The sequence below is a fragment of the Cervus elaphus genome, chromosome 23 (genome assembly GCF_910594005.1).
Source record: "Cervus elaphus chromosome 23, mCerEla1.1, whole genome shotgun sequence".
Taxonomy (NCBI): domain Eukaryota; kingdom Metazoa; phylum Chordata; class Mammalia; order Artiodactyla; family Cervidae; genus Cervus; species Cervus elaphus.
In genome coordinates this window covers 51322811-51343246 of record NC_057837.1, presented here as the reverse complement: position 1 = coordinate 51343246, position 20436 = coordinate 51322811, and the positions used below count along the sequence as shown (strand labels likewise).

The 20436-nt window shown below is 54.8% G+C and overlaps 1 protein-coding gene across 2 annotated transcripts; it reads left to right on the top strand.

Annotated features, from left to right (window-relative positions):
- Positions 1–2867: 2867 nt before the first annotated feature.
- On the top strand, positions 2868–20283 carry HSPA12B (heat shock protein family A (Hsp70) member 12B). Of its 2 annotated transcripts, none has more exons than XM_043883277.1 (13): positions 2868–3086; positions 7252–7311; positions 8993–9090; positions 10073–10197; positions 12422–12608; positions 12932–13036; positions 13344–13460; positions 15275–15509; positions 16184–16270; positions 16674–16778; positions 16887–17145; positions 18132–18235; positions 18823–20283. In XM_043883277.1, the coding sequence occupies exons 2-13, from the start codon at positions 7269–7271 to the stop codon at positions 19476–19478; spliced, it is 2121 nt and encodes a 706-aa protein (XP_043739212.1). In that variant the 5' UTR covers positions 2868–3086; positions 7252–7268; the 3' UTR covers positions 19479–20283. The 2 variants fall into 2 exon arrangements, with proteins under 2 accessions (XP_043739212.1, XP_043739213.1); XM_043883278.1 differs by having other exon boundaries at positions 2869–3086; positions 15335–15509.
- The last annotated feature ends 153 nt before the right edge of the window (positions 20284–20436 follow it).

Sequence of the window (20436 nt, the reverse complement as noted above, 5' to 3'; positions counted from 1 at the left end):
TCTAGGCTAAGAGATGAGTGGGCACACATGGGAGGATCCTGAGATATCCCAGATATGGACTGTGAATCAGGTAAATCAACATGATTGGCCAAAGGGAACTGGGAAGAAATACCCCATAAAAGTAGTTCAAACTATCACAAGGGCACAGCTCAGGGACTCTCCCTTTAAGTCTGCCCGTGTACCTATCCACACGCACTGTACTCTTTTTTCTCTTAATAAATACTTTATTTGCTTTGTTACTTTCTGTCTTTGTGGGAATTCTTTTCTGCAAAGCCTAAGGGCCAGGGCCCTTGTCACTGGCCACTGACCTAGTGGCTAGGAACTGGTGCTTTCACTGCCGCAACCCAGCCCAATCTCTCGCTGGGAACCTAAGCCCTGCTCCAAGCCATTGCAGGTCAAGGCCACCTGAGATCGGTGTGGCCACAGCTGGGGGCTCTTTGAGCAGACATATCACCCACAAAAATTCCCCAGGGGCCAGTTTTTCCCAAAGAGCCCAAGTGAGGAAGGGTGCTGCCTGCCGAGCGCAGCAGGCTGGGGGCTGGCCCAGGTTTAGAAGCAGAGAAGGCAAGCTGGGCTTGAAGGGCAGCAGATGGGGTTGGACTTTAGGGCTGGAAAGGGGAGCTTGAGAGGTCAGCCAACGGCAGTCCAAGCCTTGGATCACTGGCTCTTCTCCTGTAGGTAAGGGACGGTGTAGGATCAGTGAAGCAGTGGAATCAGATTTGCACTTTTGAAAGTCTCCTGCAGTTGCAAGAAAGAGATGAAGTGGAGGGGCAGGGCTGGGAACAGAATGGAGAGAGGGAGATCTCGAGTGCAGGCCAGAGGAGGGAGGCAAGGCCTGGAGAGAGGCTACTCCTGAGCGGATCCTGCCCCCCCTCCTCCCCCACCAGGGAGGAGCAGGAAGCCAGTGAGGTCACTGGGTGCACCTCCATGGCACTGGAGGGGAGAGAGGGAATGCAAGGGCTCAGAGAGGTCCCTTGGGGGCTCTGTGGGACCCTCATCGATGCCTGTCTTGGCCCAAATCTTCTGGTGGCAATTGAATTGAATTGAATCTCCCAGTGGGCAAGGATTCACTGGGATTGTTTGCTGTCCTCTTGTGTCTGACTGGAAGCTGCCCAAGGGTGGGACTGCAACACCTGAGGGGGCCTAAAATAGTGGGGAACAGAAGGCTCCTAAACAGAAGGGCACCAGGAGCTAAGGACCCCCACCCATGATTCTTCACTCCTGCTCAAAGCCTGCTGCCATGGCCCTCAGGAATGAGCCAGCCTGTGAAGCTGGGGGTGAGGGTGGATGAACAAGAAAAACAAGAAGCAGGTTGTGTTTAAGGGGCTAGACCCTTTGCCCCTTCCCTTAATGCACAGCTGCACTTCAACCCTCCCTGGCTTTTCTCAGTCTCTGCAATGAGATGAAGGCCTGCCAGCCCCCATCACATACTTGTCACACACTCACAAACAGACAAATACATACACCAAAAGATGTAAGACACAGACATGCCCATATATAATACATACAGACACACAGGCACAGACACAGTCACACAGACATCCCAAGAGACATACTCACATACGGACACAAACATATATATATATATACACACTCACAGACACACAAAGACACACACACACACAGAGACACACACACAGAGACACACCAACAGATACACACACTCTTATAGACACATTTGGAGCAGCCAGTGGAGGCTGCCGATTGAATACCTTGCTGGCTTACTGACCCAGTGCTAACATCAGAAACTTTGGTGCTGCAAGCCCCTCACCCCCAACCTCATTGCAGGGAGCCCTCTAGAGCAGTGGCCCTGACAATAAGGGCCAAAAGATTAGAAGAGATGACATCTTAGCTGAGGAGCCTTTTAGATGGACAGAGAGGAGGAAAGAAAGTATTCCAGGGAGGGAAAATAGGCCATGTCAAGGTTTGAGGGGGGGTGGGGGGTGGTGGCAACTGATGCCTAGAGAACTATGGGAGCCTTCTTCGAGGAGGGGGCTGAGGGAACAAACAAGAGGCCGGCCCCCCTAGCACAGAGAGACAAGCTAAGAAGCAACCCTTGGCCCTATTCCACCCAGGCTAGCCTCAGCCTCTGTGGGGACACATTGGGCAGAAGGAAATGGGTCAGGCCCAGGTCCTACCAGAACCAGGAGGTGTGGGGGGTGGGGCATGGGAGGTTAGCAGCCTTAGAAGGGCCTAGCAACCCAGATCTCCACTCTGTCAATCTTCTATTTGGAGGCCAGGTCCCCAGATCCTCACCAAAGCATGAGCTGGGACAGAAGGCTAGGTTAGAAAGAAGGCCAGGAGCCCTCACAGGAAAGGGGCTACGTGCTCCTTGTCGAAGCAGAATGAGTTCTGAGTGCTCCCTTTGCTAGGAGGGGGGACCCAGACTGTGAGATCGCTTCCCTCCCTGCCCCAGACTTCAGCAAGGACAGACCGAGGGCCCAGTCTGGGCTGGAAGGCCTGTCCTTACCCTCAGATTGGCTTCTTTTCTCTGATCCTTGGAGACCAAACTAGGGATCTTGGTGGGAATGTGGTGCGGGGGTAGGTGTCTGGGTGAAGGGGCCCTGAGGGTCTGTGGCAGGGCCCTCCCTCTAGGCAGGTGGGCTTTCTAGCTGGCCCATGGTAGCCTTGAGGTGGGCAGAGGGCCCGTGAGCAGCCCGGCTGCAGGAGGCCTAGGGGGTGGTTCTGAAATTCCTCTCTTCTACCCTCTACCTCGCCTCCTCAACCTTCTTCCCTCGCGGCCCCCCGGGTGGCTGGGAAGTGGGAGGCGCAGGAGGGGCGCAGGGAGGGGCTGTGGACTGAGCCGGGCGGGGCCCCTCGGCGGAGGCCCGCGCTGCCGGCCCCGCCCCGACCTCGCACATCTGGGCTGGAGCGCTGGCCCACCCGGCGGCGCGGCGGCGCGGCCATCCGGCCCGGGGGAGGGGGAGGGGAAGGGAGAGGGGTCGGGGCGTTGCAGGGCGGAGAGCGGGCCGGGGCTGGGCGCACGTCGAGGGCTGTGGCCGCCGCGGCAGGGCAAGGCCACCCCACCGGCTGCGGGCCCAGCTTCCAGGCGTCTGGACAGAGGGCGAGCTGTCGGGAGGGCAGAGGTGAGTTCTGGGCAGGGCGCTGCTGGGCTCTTAGAGAGAAGGGCGCCAAGATTTGCGGTTTCATCGCGGGCTGGCGGCTGAGACCCCCACCACAAACTTCCTGACCCTGGAGAACGGGACTGGGACAGAGCTGCAAGCCCCTGTCTCCAGAAGGGCTCTGGGGTTCAGGAAGGCAACTGGGGCAGCGACGGACGGCTCCCAATCCGGGCTTTGGGACCCCACACTGGTGAGGGTGGGGATCGGAGGGACAGAGGGGGGCTCGAGAGACTTCTATGTCTGGGCGTCTGCTGTGGGGCTGGGGGCTGCTCCAGGGGAGCAAGTTTGTGGAGGGACACGGTGCTTCGGCCAGAAGGTGGAGACCCCGGGGTTCAATATGTGTGCACTTTGGGGGCGCCTGCAGGGGGAGTTCCTAGGGCCCCTGGTCTCAAAAGTTCAAGAGTGGCTGGGGTACCACAGTGCCAGACTGTGCGCTGGCCTCATGAACAGGGACCTCTGGTTTCTATCTGTGAGTCCAGGTGGAGTGGGGTCTGGGCTCCCTGTGGGGGCGGTGGAGCCAGGAGGCAAAGCTAGCTTGTGTCGGGGAGAGAGGCTGGGAGGGAGGAAGCTCTAAAATATGGACTCCCTGTGAGAGTGAAGGCAGCCCTGGATCCCCCAAAGGTAAGAGAGGTGATGGACAGCAGGAGAGGGTGGGAGGGGCTTAGGCCCCAGGCTGTGTGGGACAGAGGTTGTTTGTGAACTGGCTGCTCCCTTGATGGGGACCCAGGGGGGTGGGGCAGGATGTATGGAAAGAAAAGCGGAGGACTGGGAGGGGATGCAGGAGGCCTTTTCTGTCGCTCCCTGCCCCAGCCCAGGAGAAGGCAGCTTCCTCACCCCACAGCCTCCCTCTGGTCCCTCGCCTTGAGGGCGCCTCTCCAGAGACAGACGGGGGCAGCCCTTTGGGTGCCATTTCTGATCTGTCCCTTGGGCCCAGGTCGGTTCAGTCTCTGGTTTGGGAAAAATGCCTGTGGCTTCTCTTTCTTTGCTGAATGGCAGGATGATGAGAGAGAGCAGTGGATAGGAGAGGCAGGGTGCAGGGGAAAGGCCTGTGGGGGTATGGAGGTGAGCTGTAAAGTTGGGTGGGCTCTTTGCCTTCATGGGCAGAAGATGGGATGCGTGGTGCCCTGGACTCCAGCAACACCACATGTCCAAGTGTTCTGGTGGGGGATGGGAAGGGACATAAGGACCCAGCCTCATCACACCCAACTGAGGAAAAGATCCTTGGAGATTTTTCTCCATTGGACAAAAAGTCCTAGGCTTTTGTAGTCTGGGGAACACTGTGGGATGGGAATCTCCGGTTTCAACTCCATACTCAGCCACACCCTGTCCTAGTCCCCAGTCAGGCTTATTGGGTCAGGGTAAAGCTGAAAATCAGAGGTCATTATGAGGCCAAGGGGTGTGGGTGAGGTTAAGGGACAGACCAGAGGTGGGATTAAGTGTCTGTCTGTGCGTAGGGCAGGGGTCAGGCTGGGGCCAGAGTTTAGCCTGCTCTGGTAGCCAGGAAATGGTTACTTTCTGTGTAAACCAAACTGCCCCATTCAATTATTCTCAAACCCATAAGCATCACCAGTCTGAAATTAGTGGACCCCTGGGGCAGGGTTCTACCTCCCCCCATTTCCAGCTGCAGACCCTGCCCAGATGTAGTGTTTGGGAGTGGAGGTTGTCCTGAGTCCCATGATCAGCATTCTCCCTAAATGTTTCTGGTAAATGGGTGTGTATGCGTGGTAAGGATGTCCCAAAGAAATATGGGGCATGGATGCATGCTTGTGTGGGTGCCACCTGCTTCTGCCTCCACCTCTCAGAGAATCAGCAGGATCCTCCTTTTTTAACACAAATTGATTCAGGGCCTCCCTCCCTCTCTAAAGAACTCAGAATGACTAGAATAAAAGTCTCAATAAGACCAAAAATTCTGACAAGAGAAACTTTAGAATCCATATTATGAACAGAAAGAACACTGCTCACATCTGCCTTTTTATCAACTGCCTTTCGTCCTTGGACTTGACCCTCACAAGCCCCTGCCTGATGTGTTTTACAGGAAAGGGCACTGAGGCATGGAGAGGCAACAGGATGCACTCCAGCCCGGTGTCCTTAAGGTGCCTAATAGGCCGTTGCTGAGTATCAGAGATAAGAGCTGGGGTAATTATAGACAATAGTTTGGACAAGGAATCAGCTTAGAATGACAACCCCTGAGTCTTTTTTTCTTGGTTATTCTAGATTGTTTCTGCACCAAATACAATATCCTTGGTTGAGAAAATCCATTCATTGAGCAGTGTTTCCCCAGCACTTAGCTGTAGAACCTGGCTGGAAGAAAGGTTCAATGTTTTTGCTGATGAATCGAAACAACTTATAAATACGGCTGCCATCATCTCTCCTGTGGCCTTGATTCAGCCTTTGTTGGTAAATGTTTTTCAGTCCTCTCCCCAAGAGGGAGAAAAACCCATTTTGCAGTTTGCCAGCTTGTATGGTGTAATCACCATGGCTGATTTCAAGCTATCAAAGTGATGTCAGTAAATGCAACATTGAGAAGAGATGCACAGAATCAGCTCTTGGGAGCTGGCGGACCGAAGCTCAAGTTCCTCTCATCTTAGAAAATAAAATCCTGTCCTCCCTTCCTCAAGCTTTATTTTCTTCCAGGTAATACGCACATCACCTCCTGATCGCAGCTGCACTAGCGGGAAGTGCTAGCTGTTCTCTCATCCTCTGCTCCCTCCTTGCCTACCAGACTCCCACCCCACTCCTTCATTCCACCAAAATGCCCTGGGCCTTTAAAACATTAAATCTGGTGTTTCCAGTCTCAGCTAAAAATCTCTGAAGGATCTAGCTTTGTGGCCTTCTCTTATCAAGGTCTTCATGAAACCATAGCAGGCATCCTTGTCTCCCTGGCTCAACCTTCCTCCTGGCAACCTTTATTCAGAGCTTCTCCTCCCTTCCCTTCCCCCACGCTACTCTGCCAAACCTCCTGTGACAATGACTCCAAACACAAATCTCCACCTCGGAATTCTCCCTGACCTCTAGGTCATATGTCACCTGACTCCTTGGTCTGTTTTCTTAGCAGTTTCAAAAACTGCACCCGGAACACTGCCCCTTTCCCCCTGCCAGGTTGCCCTGCTGCAGTATTTTCCATCTGCTTGCTCGGACCAGTCAGTCCAAGAAGAACACCTTCTTTTTCTTAATCTCCCATGTCCAATCCAGCCAACTTCTGTCAGGCTTGTTGATTTTAACTTCTAACTTAAATGTGTGCATTTATGTCTCAAGACACGCAGTCATCATCTGCTGCCTGGAGCACTATTGGCCCCAGTTTTCATGTTGTCTTGTTGCAGTCCATACTTCCATGCAGCCAGGGGGGATTTTTAAAACAGATTTAGTCATGTGCCTGTCTCCACTTTGCCACTTCAAACCCTTCAGGATTTGCCCTTGTCCTTCATATAAAACCAGATCTAAAATTGAGTCCACCAGGATCTGCCTGCATGGTAAGCCTAGCCCAACCCCTCTCTCCAGCTTTGCCATGCTACCCTTTCTGCCCTGCTTGTATCCGTCACAGCACCATTTGTAATCTCAGATTCAGGTACATGATTATCTGATTATGAATGATTTCTCCACCAGGCTATGGGCCCCCAGGATAGGAACAGTGTGTCTCTGGGTCACTGATGTCCCACAGCATCTGGCAGAGTGGGCACCTGAAAACACTTAGGAGCATCCTGGTTCCAACAAAGCAACTGGTAAAAAAAAGACATTTCTGAGGGACTTCCCTTCAGTCCAGTGGTTAGGACTCCGTGCTTCCACTGCAGCAGGCCCTGGTTCAGTCTCTGCTCGGGGAACTAAAATTCTGCAAGCCAGGTGGTGCAGCCAAAAAAAAAAAAAACATTTTTGAGACAAGCTAGGACTGTGGGATTGAGCACTGGATTAAGGAATTACTACTGATTTTATTGGACATGATAGTGGTGTTGTGGCAATGTCTTTTTAAAAATCCGTATCTGTTGGAGAGATAAGTTAAAGAATTTATAGGTCAAGCAACATGATGTCTGGGACTTGCTTCAAAGAACTCCAGCTGAAAGTAAATAAATAATTATTCAGTAAGGGAACAAAGGAATAAATAAATGCCATTCTGCTTGTCCATTCTTGTTCACAGCTACAGGGCCTGCAAAGATGCTGGCTGTCCCGGAGATGGACCTACAGGGGCTGTACATTGGTAAGACCTGCCCCCTCACCTCCATCTAGGCCCACTGTCCCTGTCACCCCAGCACTCAGACCAACCCCTAGTCTGTCCACGTGCCTCTCTCAGCAGAGGCTCCTGAGAGCCATTCTGTGAGTGTGTGTGCACGGGGCGGGTTAGTGCAACAGGACTATGTATGTGAGTGTGTGTGTGTGTGTGTGTGCACACTGCAAGCCTGTTCATGGGACCCCCGAGTATCTACAAGTATGTGTATGCAGGGCAGGCCTGTGTGCACAGGGCTATATGGGTGTGCATGTGTTTTGTGCAGGGTGTGTGTGTAGTATATGTGAGTGTGTGTCCCTGCCCTGTCTGCCTAAGGGCAGGTCTCAAGTGAGAGTGTGTGTATATCTGCACAGAACTCTGTGCATGCACGTCTGGCCTGGTCTGGGAGCAGGCTCTGGGTTTTGTGCAGGGGAGGGAGGCCAGGCGGCAGGACAGACACGCCTCAGGAAGTCCACTCACAAAGACCTGGTGGGCTGGGCCTTCCTTCCTGCCTCCCTTCCCAGGCTCAAGCCACAGCAGCTTGGCCCAAGCCTGCACCGGTCGGCTAAGAAAAAGGGCCTCTGGAAGTGTGACCACTGTGTCCTTGCCCCTCCAGCACTGCAAGACAGATGCCAGCCCTGTGCAGGCACTTCCTAGAGTCCCCTTCATGCGCCGCCCCTCACATATGTTCCCAGGGTACCCCAAGGCCAGGGTGGCCTGGGACCTGTCAGGGCCCCATGGCTGTGGCTGAGGGAGTAGAGGCCCCAGCCCTGGCTCAGCCTAAAGCTAGACAGGCCTGTTTGATTTGCCAGTGTCTAAATGCCAGACCCCACCAATCTCCCTGGCCAGCCCCCTGTTCCCAACACAGATCTCAGGCAGCCCCAGTGCTCTGCACAGGGGCCTCAGCAAAGGCCGGTGTGGTGGTGTTGGGCCACCAGCCCATACCTGGGGGATGTCCAGCCAGGCAGGCCCTCCTGCCTCCTGAACTGCCTGAGCCTCCCAGCCAGCTGCCTTCTGGGGGCTGCACTGCTTCCTCCCACCAAAGGTTCAGGTCTGTGCCTGTTGTGGGGGAGGGGAGCTTGGAATCTGCCCTCCTCCTGTGGTTAAACACGTCTCCGCTCAGGGCTGCTCAGCGCAGGGCTGGGCCTGTCCATGACCCTTGGGGGCAGAGGGTTGGTAGGAGAGGCAATTCCCCCAGGTCCTGATGAGAACATGAGGCTGAACTTAACGGGGAGAGGGGCTGCTCCACCTCCCACACAGGTCTGTAGTTCCCCCACCTCTTCTGGTTTCTCCATCCTCACCCAGGAGCTTACCTGCCCCTCTCTCCTGCCGTTCTATCTTTGGACTCAGTCCTGCCCACCCCCCACAATGCTTCTCTATCCCTCCCCTTCCCCGCGGTGTCTGACGGGTGCTGAAGAAGGCAGTGAGTCCTAGGTGAAGTATGAGTCATCCTTCAGGAATAGGTCACCTCTAACTGATAACGGGCCCTGAGCCCAGGTATCCCCCACCCCCACCTCAGTCCTGTCCTTCCTACCTTCCCTCCCTAGTCCTTCTTCCCCAGCAGGGTACCACTCACCTTGGCCCGGCAGTGACTGATGGAGAACCCCCACACCCAGGACCTAGCCAGCAGCCCCTTACCCTGATTGTACTAGAATGATCTGTCCTCTCTTTTCAGGCTCCAGCCCACAGCGGTCTCCAGTGCCCAGCCCACCTGCCTCCCCAAGAACCCAGGAAAGCTGTGGCATTGCCCCTCTCACACCCTCACAGTCTCCAGTAAGCCTAAGGCAGGGCTTGGGGTGGTGGGGGGCATGGGTGGTGGGGAGGGTTGCACTGGTGTCTAGAAGAGCTCGCAAGTCTGGGCTGGGAATACCACCATGCCTCCTGCCCCTATAGACTCATGTTCTCCCCAGATGGGTTAGCCTTAGGTGACCTTGGACTATAGGAGTGACAGTTTTACTGAGATGAACCCCCTCCAGGATGACATCCAGGAACCTTTGCAACTAGCCTGCCTTGGCAGGTGTACTTCTTGAGCAACTAGTTTTGTAGGTCCTCAGAGCACTGGGCCTCCCAGACTTGCTTCCCCTCCTGTCAACCACAGCCCCACCTTATTAAAAGATACATCTAGGGAAGAGGAGACACATGGCTAAAAAATAGTTTGGTAACTGCTAGCTTGAAATATCTAAGACATAACCATCACCCCCAAATTCCCTAAGTCACCCTACCCAGGGTGGCCTCACCCTAGTGATCCAACCTGGGGACCCCCTTGTTCTCAGGGAGCCCAGTCCTAGCCTGGGAGAAGGTAAGGACCACTCTGGGGCACACGCATGGGGTTCTCTTCTCTGCCACAAAACTGGACAGAGTCAGGCTATTTCACTGTGGCCACAAAGAGCAGGAGGGTCTCATATACACAGGTCCATGTGCTATGAAGCTGCTCAGAGCAGCAAAACTGCTTCCAGCTGGGCCCAGGCTGGAAATGATGAAAGATGGGGCTGGGACTAAGGCAGCCCAGGCAGAAGGGCAGGGAAGTAGGAACTTGAGCTCAAAACTTCACGGGGCTACCTGCGAGGCCTTGGGCTTTCTGAGCAGTTAGCAACTCAAGGGCTCAGCCTGGAGCTTAGGAGGGGAGAGAAATCAGGCAGGAGGTCTGTGTGGGTGGGCCAGGGCTGGTCTGGACCACAGCCAGGGGTGGGAAGGACTTCCACGTACAGCCAGCCTAGCCCTCTGGCCGCTCCCTGACTAGGTCTTGCACTTGCAGAAGCCCGAGGCCCGAGGCCCTCAGCAGGCCCCCTTCTCTGTGGTCGTGGCTATCGACTTTGGCACCACATCCAGTGGCTATGCCTTCAGCTTTGCCAGTGACCCTGAGGCCATCCACATGATGAGGTGAGAGTGGCTGGACTGGGAGATTGGGTGGGGGTAGTCCTGCACCCTGGGAGAGACCTAGTCCCAGAAGTACTGTCACTAAGGAGAAGTACTGTCACTAAGGGGTCTTCTCAGAGAAGCTTTCCAGCCCTAGTCTGGGCTCCCTACTGGGGCAAAAGTTTGGAGGATGGGACCCAGGTCTGGGCCCTCAGCCCCAGTTGGGGCAATTCTTTGACCTCTGCAAGAAAATGTTGGGCTTCACTTTTTATTTTCAATTTTTTATTATTTTTTCTGGGCTAGTCATAGGGATACACATGTATGCACAAATATGTGGTTTTAAAATAAAACATACAACTTGCTTTAAGCTTTCAGCACTATTTTGTAGATGTCTCATGTGAATATGGAGAGAGCCACCATTTTCTTTTCATTGTTGCACAGTATTCCACAGTTCGGATGTATCATAATTTATTCATTCTTCTATTGATAGTTTCGAGGAAGTTTTTCCTTCTAAGTTTTTTCATTACAAAAAGTGTTGCAGTGAATACTCTTCCTTGGAAACTTGTGCTGGAATTTCTATGTGGTAGGTTCCTAGAGGCAGTCCTAGGTTCAACATCTCAAATGAAATACAAGGAAATGAAGGACTAGAGAGGTTAGCTGAATTAACAAGTCACACAGTTGTCATGAAAAAGCTGTTTGAAAAAATCCATTCTGATGAATTTTGTTGAGTTTTGTTTGAACAAAACATTTGTTTGATACCTTCCTTCAGGCCTCAAGACCCTGATCCTTTGAATGTATCTTAGTGAGACTGTAGCCTGTAGGTGGAAGATGCCAAAGCTCCCAACTCAGACTGGGATGGAGGGTCAGCAGGCTTCACCAGGGCCTGGGAGGCTATATGGAAAGACAGCCAAGGGTCACTGCCCCAAAGATACAGGGGACTTGACCTGCATGAATGTGGACTGTCCTTCCCCTTTCTCTGCTCCCTCCACATCCATGTGAGGCCACAAAGGCCCTAAGACCTTAGAGCTCTCTAGTTGCTGAATGGCATCCCAGCTTGTCAGCCAGCACACACAGCTGAGGCCACTCTGGGCCTGTTGCTAGGGCTGAGGACACGTGAAGGGATACTGTGGAGAGATTAGTCACAGGAGTGACTGGGGGACATCCTGGCCTCCTCCCAAGCCCTTCCCACTCCCACTAGCCACCAAGCCCCATCATTTCTATCTCCCTAATATCTCTGTAATACCCATCTACTTCTCTCCACCACTCGCACCCGAGTTCAGCCCCACCCTCTCTCACTTGAATGGCTGCAATATCCTCCCTGGTTTCTCTTCTCCACCCTCCCTCTCCTCCACTCTGTTGCTACATGGGGACCAGAGACATTTCTAAAGGCAAATGTGGTCATGCTTCTTCACTCCCTTAAAACCCACCAAGACAGAATTCTGGTATGACATTTGATACTCCTTAGTTGATCTTAACATTGCTGCTTTGAGTCAACTTATAGCTAGTTCTCCCCACTCTTTGACACCTCTATAAACTTGCACATGCTCTTCCTTCTCCCTGGATTCTTAGTTCCTTTCCCCAATGGATGCAATGGTGAGCTTGGCCTAGAGAAGTCAGGGCATCAGAAAAGGCAGAGGAAGGGGAGGAAGGATTTACCAGGCCAATGACCTGGGCAGTGAGTTGTGGAGGTCCAGATTATGACTGCATACAGGGAAGTTTGGAATCTCAGGTTTTGGGGGCCTGTTGAAGGTGCAGTCAGCTGGGGTGTAGCTGCTGAGGTGGGCCAGACAGGAATGATCATAGAGCTTAGCTATGTGGAAGATGGCCTAGAGGAGGGCATCCAGCTGGCTTGGAGAAGGCCTCTGCCAGGGTCCTGGAGAGACACATCAGAAGGCCAGACAAGGCAGATGGATGATGGCCTGCTGCTACTTGTTAAAAGGACAGGGAGGTGAAATCAAATGGTGTACTTCATGGGAGGGAGCAGAAGCTGAGGATGTCGGATGGGACCCATGGCTCCATGGATAGAGATGATCCCATGAGCAACATTTATGGAGATTTAAGTGGATGCCAAGCACCATATTCACAAGAACCCTAAAAGGTAGGTACCGTTATCATTCCCGTTTTACATATGGAGCCTGGGGAAGCCAAGTGAGCTGCCTGAAGTCACACAGCTGGTCCCAGAGCCAGCACCCAACCCCATGAAGGGACGATTAGTGCTGACCACACTGACAGCCTTCTGCCTCCACAGGAAATGGGAAGGTGGGGACCCAGGTGTGGCCCACCAGAAGACCCCTACCTGCCTGCTGCTGACCCCAGAGGGTGCCTTTCACAGCTTTGGCTATACAGCCCGCGATTACTACCATGATCTGGACCCTGAGGAGGCTCGTGACTGGCTCTACTTCGAAAAGTTCAAGATGAAGATCCACAGTACCACCGTGAGTCACATTCCGGCTCAGGGCCCAGCTCCAGCCAGGAAGGCAGGGCTAGGAGGGAAAGCAGGGAGGGAGACCTCATGGAGGGTTGGCAAAGCTAAAAGGTGAGGGGGGCCTGGAGGCGGAGTTTGAACAGAAGGGATGGAGGCATGACCATGAGGTGTGAAAGGGTAAGGAGAAGGGCTGGGGAGAAGAACTGCCGTGAGATTAGAGCCAGAGTGGGACAGTACCAAAGAGGGGAGCACAGGAAATGGGGTTAAATATAAGAGGTTGTCAGGAAATGGAGAGCTGTGGCCTCCTACAGAGCTGCCCTGTGTCCCTGCCAGGATCTCACTTTGAAGACCCAGCTAGAAGCAGTAAACGGAAAGAAAATGCCTGCCCTGGAGGTGTTCGCTCATGCCTTGCGCTTCTTCAAGGAGCATGCCCTTCAGGTGCGCTGTGACCCTCTCTGCTTACTGGGGTGGACAACCCCCAGGTCCATCCTTTCCCCTCAGCCCATCCACTGAATAGCCACTGTCAGAAGACAGGGGTCATCTTCCCCAGTCCTCTGCCTTCCTATCTGGTAGCCCTGCATCAGGTGTTGGGGAGGTGGTGGTGGTGGTGGGAAAGGGGGTGTTAAGATTCTCCCAAGTCAGCTGGGAAGTTCTTCCTCAGGCCTGATTAGCTCCTCCAGCTCCTGTAAGGACACTCCCCTCAGACCAAGCCAGCCCTTCCCTTCACTGCCCCATCCTGCTCCAGGAGCTGAGGGAGCAGTGCCCATCACTGCTGGAGAAGGACACTGTGCGCTGGGTGTTGACCGTACCTGCCATCTGGAAACAACCAGCCAAGCAGTTCATGCGGGAGGCTGCCTACCTGGTGAGAACATGCCGGCAGAGTTGTGGGTGTTGGGCCCCGGGCATGGCGCCATACCCTCATTCATACACCACCCTTGGGACCACAGAGCCATCGTGTAAAGACTGCCAACCGCACCCTGCTGGGCATTTTGGAGGGTTGTTGCCACCAAGAGAGGGGGTGGGCCTGTAGGAACAGAGAGCTGAGGGACAAGGGACAGCCCAGGCCAGCTTAACCAGTGTCTTAATGCAGGTTTCCTAGAAGCAGAGTCCAAGATGGAAATTCTTGTGCATGTGGTGTATTGAAGGACTCTCAGGTGAAAGGGGAGTGAGGAAAGCAGGACAGGAGAAACAGGTGAACAGGGATGGGTCTCATCTGGAGTCTAGCCTCAGCCTGATCCCATGGAGAGCTCTGGAGGGAGAATGTACCCTAGTGTTAGCCACAGGGAGGCAAGAGGGGTGGCTTTTGGTCCATCCTTATCAGTCTGTCACTGGTAACTGGTTGGGTTAAGCCCCCCCAAGTGAGGTAGTTCCCATTCAGTTGAAGGCAGTTCTCCAGAGAAGGGGCAATGGGGAGCTGATGGGCAACACTCACAGTAGCTGGGCAGGACACCAGGAACATCACTTTAGCCAGCATCAGTATTTTTACCACAGCCCCAACCATTTTAAGTTCTTGAGCAGAGGAAATAAGACTATAAAACTATGAAGGGAGGTGATTTGGGCCAATGTTTGCTGATCTTCCTACCATAAGAGAGGCCCAAAGTTCTGGAGAAAGGGGGACTGCAGCTCAGGCACCCCCCCCTGCCCCCAGTGGAGATGAGAAGGTTGGAGGGGGACTCATTGTTTGATCCTGCCCCTGAAAGTGGGGCCTGGGGGGGACACCCGAGGATTTCCAAAAGCAATCTCAGGAATTCCAGAACCCCCAACCCCCCAGAAACATACCTTTTCCTAGGTGTCAAATCCGCAGGTGCCCTCACTTGTCTCTGGAAGGCGCTAACCCCAAGGCCAGTGGGCATCCATCCCCCTTTCAGAGACCAGAGTGAAAGCATGGCCGTGCCCAGCCAGAACAAATGCCCCCACCCCAGTAGCCCCCTGCTGGTTTACCCACCCTGCCTCCTCCCACACTGTTCCCTGGCTGTCAGTTCAGAAAGGGCTGGCCCTGGGCAGGAAGTCTTGATACCCACCTAGCCCATCCCCCAACCTGGTCAGAATCTGAGGAACCCCACGAAACCATAAAGTACTTCCTATGGGGATCCCCTGTCCTGATGCAGGAAGTAACAGAAAGTGTTTTTTCCCCCCTAGCTCGCTTGCCTTGGTGCCTGAAATTTCACTGCTAAAGTGTCTTTTCTCCTATATCACATTCCTTGGGAACAAAGTTCTCAAGACAGTGGGGAAGCCCATGGCCACTGTCCATTACCAGTGAAGAAAGGGCGTTCAGTGAGCTAAAGGGGACTCCCCCACCATCCCCTCTGATTGATGCTCTGGCCATTATACCCCCTAATACACTGTACTGGAGTCTCCACTAACCCCCTCAGCCAGTGGTCAGCTGCTAACCCAGGACTTGTGAAGGGGACCTTCCTGCAGCCCAGGGCCACCTTGGGCAGTCTGGGGCAGATCCCAGGTGCTCTAGGTTTTCACTCAGTCTAAGGTCCCTCCCTGCTGGGCAACCCCATGGCATCCTTGGCCACAGCCATCCCTCCCACCCCAAGCCTGGTCATAGGGTGGCTCTGAGACAACTCCAAATCTGTGCAACATGGAAGGGCCTTGAGAGGCCTAGCGTGAGTGCACTATAATGGGGAGGAGATAGGAGCCCCACAAGCCCTGGTTGCCTGCCCTGAGGTGCCATTCCAGTGTGATGCCTGGTCCATGATGCTCCCCAACCCTGCCAACCACCATCAGGCTGGACTAGTGTCGAGAGAGGATGCAGAGCAATTACTCATCGCCCTGGAGCCTGAGGCTGCCTCTGTCTACTGCCGCAAGCTGCGTCTGCACCAGCTCGTGGATCTGAGTAGCCGAGCTCCAGGCAGAGGGTGCCTGGGCGAGCGCCGCTCCATCGACTCCAGCTTCCGTCAGGGTGAGCCAACCCCAGGGGTGCTGCCTAGTGGTGGCCTTGGAGGCAGGCACTGAAGACTATACCGTGCCCTAGAGTAGCACTGTCTGAGGATTGTAAGACTCAGTCCAACCCTGAATCTGAGATGGGGAGTAGGGGTGGGGGTGGGGCTAGGGGTGGTGACAGCCTACCCTAGGAAGAGGTGCTGGGGTTACTGACAAAGGTATTCTGAGCTGAAGGTGGAGGTCTTCAGCTTTCCCGTCAACAGCTACTGAATCAGTTTTCCCTCCCATCCTGGCATGCCAGCTGTCCCCCCACCCCCACCAGCCCCAGGCTCCTGCTGCCAGGACTAAGCGCTGAGACTTCTGTAGTCAACCTTCTATGATAGGGACAGGTCTCAGGATCTCCCCTCCTCCCAAGTTCCTCTGCTGCTGCTGCTGCTAAATCGCTTCAGTCGTGCCCGACTCTGTGCGACCCCATAGACAGCAGCCCATCAGGCTCCGCCGTCCCTGGGATTCTCCAGGCAAGAACACTGGAGTGGGCTGCCATTTCCTTCTCCAATGCATGAAAGTGAAAAGTGAAAGTAAAGTCGCTCAGTCGTGTCTAGACCTTCCTAATTCTGATTTTGCCGTGGCCTGAGCCCCTCTATATTAAGGCAGCCTCCTGACCTCACTGTCCTGCTGTCCCTCAACACTCAGCCCGAGAGCAGCTTCGAAGATCCCGCCACAGCCGGACATTCCTGGTGGAGTCGGGTGTTGGAGAGCTGTGGGCCGATATGCAAGCAGGTGGGGGAGGGAGGGGAGATGGAGGGATATTCCTTGGGCCCTGCGGGATACCAGCTACTGAAGGTGGGAAAACATTCCTGAAGTCAGCTCTATCCTCTAGGAACCCTGCCCCTTCCAACTCCATAGCTATACCTAAGCTGGTAGTCCCCCTCACCATCACCTGCACTCCCACCCCCACTCACAGCCATGCCACTAACCCCCATTCCTCCAGAGGATTCTCTGCAGATGGAGTTGCAGAACCCTGGAGCCATTTTCCCTCACACCTTGTGCCCCTACCCGGTGACCTGAAGCCCCTTTCAACCGTAACCCCCACAGCCCTGCAGATAGGGCTGAAGGCTGGTTGAGTCTCCAGAGGGTCTAGAGCTAAACGGCCACAAGTGTGTGCTCGTGCTCGCCCCCACAGGAGATCGCTATGTGGTGGCAGACTGTGGGGGAGGCACAGTGGACCTGACGGTGCACCAGCTGGAACAGCCCCATGGCACCCTCAAGGAGCTCTACAAGGCGTCTGGTGAGTAGCCAGGCCGCGCCCTTGGTACCCAGAGCGCCCTTGCCCTGCCAACACCTCCTGGCAGTGGAATGAGCACTGTTGCCCTCTTCCTCATCTGCTGGATGCTAGGCGGGCCCTGTGGCGCGGTGGGCGTGGACCTGGCTTTCGAGCAGCTGCTGGGCCGCATCTTCGGTGAGGACTTCATCACCACCTTCAAAAGGCAACGTCCAGCAGCCTGGGTGGATCTGACTATAGCCTTTGAGGCCCGCAAACGCACTGCAGGCCCACACCGTACAGGGGCGCTCAACATCTCCCTACCGTTCTCCTTCATTGACTTCTACCGTAAGCAGGGAGGCCACAACGTGGAGACGGCCCTGCGCAAGAGCAGGTGAGTGTGGGGACCGCCCCTACAGGGGAAGGCAGTAGGGGATCCACTTGATCTGGCCCAGGCACAAGTCATGCCAGCCCAGGTGGAGGCAGGGGGAGGAGCATGAGTACCCCAGCTGAAATCTGCAGCCCAAACTGAGGCAAGAGGATCCTGAGCCCCCAGGGAAAAGCCACACACACACCCACACCCACACCCACCCCAGGGAAAAGACACACACACACACACACACACACACACACACACACACACACACCCTACCTATCTACTTTTCCCTACAGCCATACGTACTCACACACACCTGCCAGCCACACACACACAAACACACACACACACACACACCCCCCTACCTATCTACTTTTCCCTACAGCCATACGTACTCACACACACCTGCCAGCCACACACACACAAACACACACACACACACCCCTATCTACTTTTCCCTACAGCCATACGAACTCACACACACCTGCCAGCCACACACACACACACACACACACACCCCTACCTACCTATCTACTTTTCCCTACAGCCATACGAACTCACACACACCTGCCAGCCACACACACACACACACACACACACACACACACACCCCTATCTACTTTTCCCTACAGCCATACGTACTCACACACACCTGCCAGCCACACACACACCCCTACCTACCTATCTACTTTTCCCTACAGCCATATGTACTCACACACACCTGCCAGCCAACTGGTCTGTGTTCCTCTGCTTGAGGTAAAAGGAGACTCCTCTCCTGGGACCTCATGTCTGGACCTGCCAGCCAATTGGTCTGTGTTCCTCTGCTTGAGGTAAAAGGAGACTCCTCTCCTGGGACCTCATGTCTGGACCTGGAACAGACCTGAGTCTAAAACCCCTGCAAGTGTGGTTGGCACAATACAGAATGTGCCCAGGTACTTCGGCCTGGAATAGAAGTAGGACCTGGGCCCTGACCCATGGGCCTGTGCCTCCTTCACCATCTACAGCGTGAACTTCGTGAAGTGGTCCTCACATGGGATGCTCAGGATGTCTTGTGAGGCCATGAATGAACTCTTTCAGCCCACCGTCAGCGGGATCATCCAGCACATAGGTGAGCTTGGGTCATTCATTCACCTTAGCATACACACCCACATGCGAGAGTATTTCCCCCTAGTAGTACCTGGAAACCTCCCCAAATCCATACACTGGATTGAGACCCAGAATCATCAGGAATACCTGAAGGATGTAGTGCCGTGGGGATTAATAGGACAATGTGTAGTCTTGCCAGGTTAAAGTAACTCTAAGTGGCTGACTCCGCAAGTAGTATTAGGTCTCCCCCAAACTGTTAACACAGTGATTTAAATAAGTTTAAGTATCTAGAGAGTAAGTACAATGTCTTGCATGCAGTAGGCATTTAATACATGTAAATTCACACCCTTACTCAAGGCATCCACAGTGTAGTGGGAAAGCCAGATAGTGTTGAGGAAGCAGAGGCCATGAGGATGGCAGAGTCCCTCATGAAAGTGCTCTGTGTTTTTCTTCATCCAAACCAGGCTAAGGTTTTATAGTGAAATGGCTAGTTTCTCGTTGCCCCAGGGATACAGGAGGGCAGAAGGGAAGAGCCAGTGGCTGCGCAGCGGTAGCCTCAGGGGCCCACGCCCCGTCCGTCTTCCTTACCCCCTCCCACCCGTCCCGCAGAAGCACTGCTGGAGCGCCCTGAGGTGCAGGGTGCCAAACTGCTGTTCCTGGTGGGCGGCTTCGCCGAGTCGGCTATGCTGCAGCACGCGGTGCAGGCAGCTCTGGGCGCCCGCGGCCTGCGTGTGGTGGTTCCGCACGACGTAGCCCTCACCATCCTCAAAGGCGCAGTGCTTTTTGGGCAGGCGCCGGGAGTGGTTCGGGTGCGTAGATCGCCGCTCACTTACGGCGTGGGCGTGCTCAACCGCTTCGTGGCTGGTGTTCACCCGCCTGACAAGCTGCTGGTTCGTGACGGTCGCCGCTGGTGCACCGACGTTTTTGAGCGCTTCGTGGCCGCCGAACAGTCGGTGGCCCTGGGCGAGGAGGTGCGGCGCAGCTACTGCCCAGCGCGCCCAGGACAGCGGCGAGTGCTCATCAACCTATACTGCTGCGCCGCGGAGGACGCGCGCTTTATCACCGACCCAGGAGTGCGCAAGTGTGGCGCGCTCAGCCTGGAGCTTGAGCCAGCCGAGGGAGGCCCCGACGCCGCCGGAATGCCCCCCGGCCGCCGCGAGATCCGCGCTGCCATGCAGTTTGGCGACACTGAGATTAAGGTCACCGCCGTCGATGTCAGCACCAATCGCTCCGTGCGCGCCGCCATCGACTTTCTTTCCAATTGAGGGCGCAGTGCCAGCACCCCCTCGACCCAACAAAACTTTTGGCCCAGGGCTGGGGCAGATAAGTCCACCCTGTTTCCCGCCATCCTGCCCTGGGAGATGAGGTCGCAGGAGGGATGGGTGGGGACACATCCAGAAACTCAGGCTTTGGGATTGGGCGTCAGTCCTCTGACGGAAAGGCTGAAGGGCACTTCCAAGGACTGAGGTCAAGGAGACTTAAAAGGTTTGCAAAGGCATCCCCACAGGGAGCACGTGGTCCTGAAAGCAGACTGCATCAGAAGGCTTGACCCTTGGTCTGAACTAGGGGCCAGGGTGGGAGTGGGGGGTGAGGTTGGGGGTACAGCTGCAGGAGGGCAGCAAGAGGGAGGAGGTTGTGCAGGGTCTGGAGCCGAAGGGCAGAGTGCTCTGACTGGCTCAGCCTGCATAGGGAGCCAGGCAGGACAAGGACTGAAGCTGACAGGAGAGGGACAGAAGTAGCAGGACCTACCTTCCTGGGTGTGGTGCTGACCACCCAAGTATGAATGTTAATTTTAGAAAGGGCAGTAGCAGGCTATGAGAAGGGTACAGGCGAGGGGGGTGTGGGATAACATGCTGAGGGGGGCTTTCCTTTGTATCTGAGAAGGCCCCAGGGGCAGCCTGGGAATGATCCACATACTCTCAGGTCACAGAGAGGGAGGAGAGTAGGGAGGACAGAAAGAGCACTGGTCCCAGCTCTGACATCAATTTAGTGTACCTGCCCTCCCGTGACATGCAGCAGTCCCACCTGCCTGAGAGCCCTAAGGTGACAATAAAGCTCAAGGTGAAACGATGGCCTCCTGGTATCTCACAAGGGGGACTCCAATAGTGGAGTAGTGGAAGGGGGCTGGGTTCTACAAAGGCAGGTTTTCAGCTGTGCATGGAGCTGGGAAATGACTAGAAAGGAGTGCTGCTGTCTCCCATCAAGCCCCCCAAACAACACCCC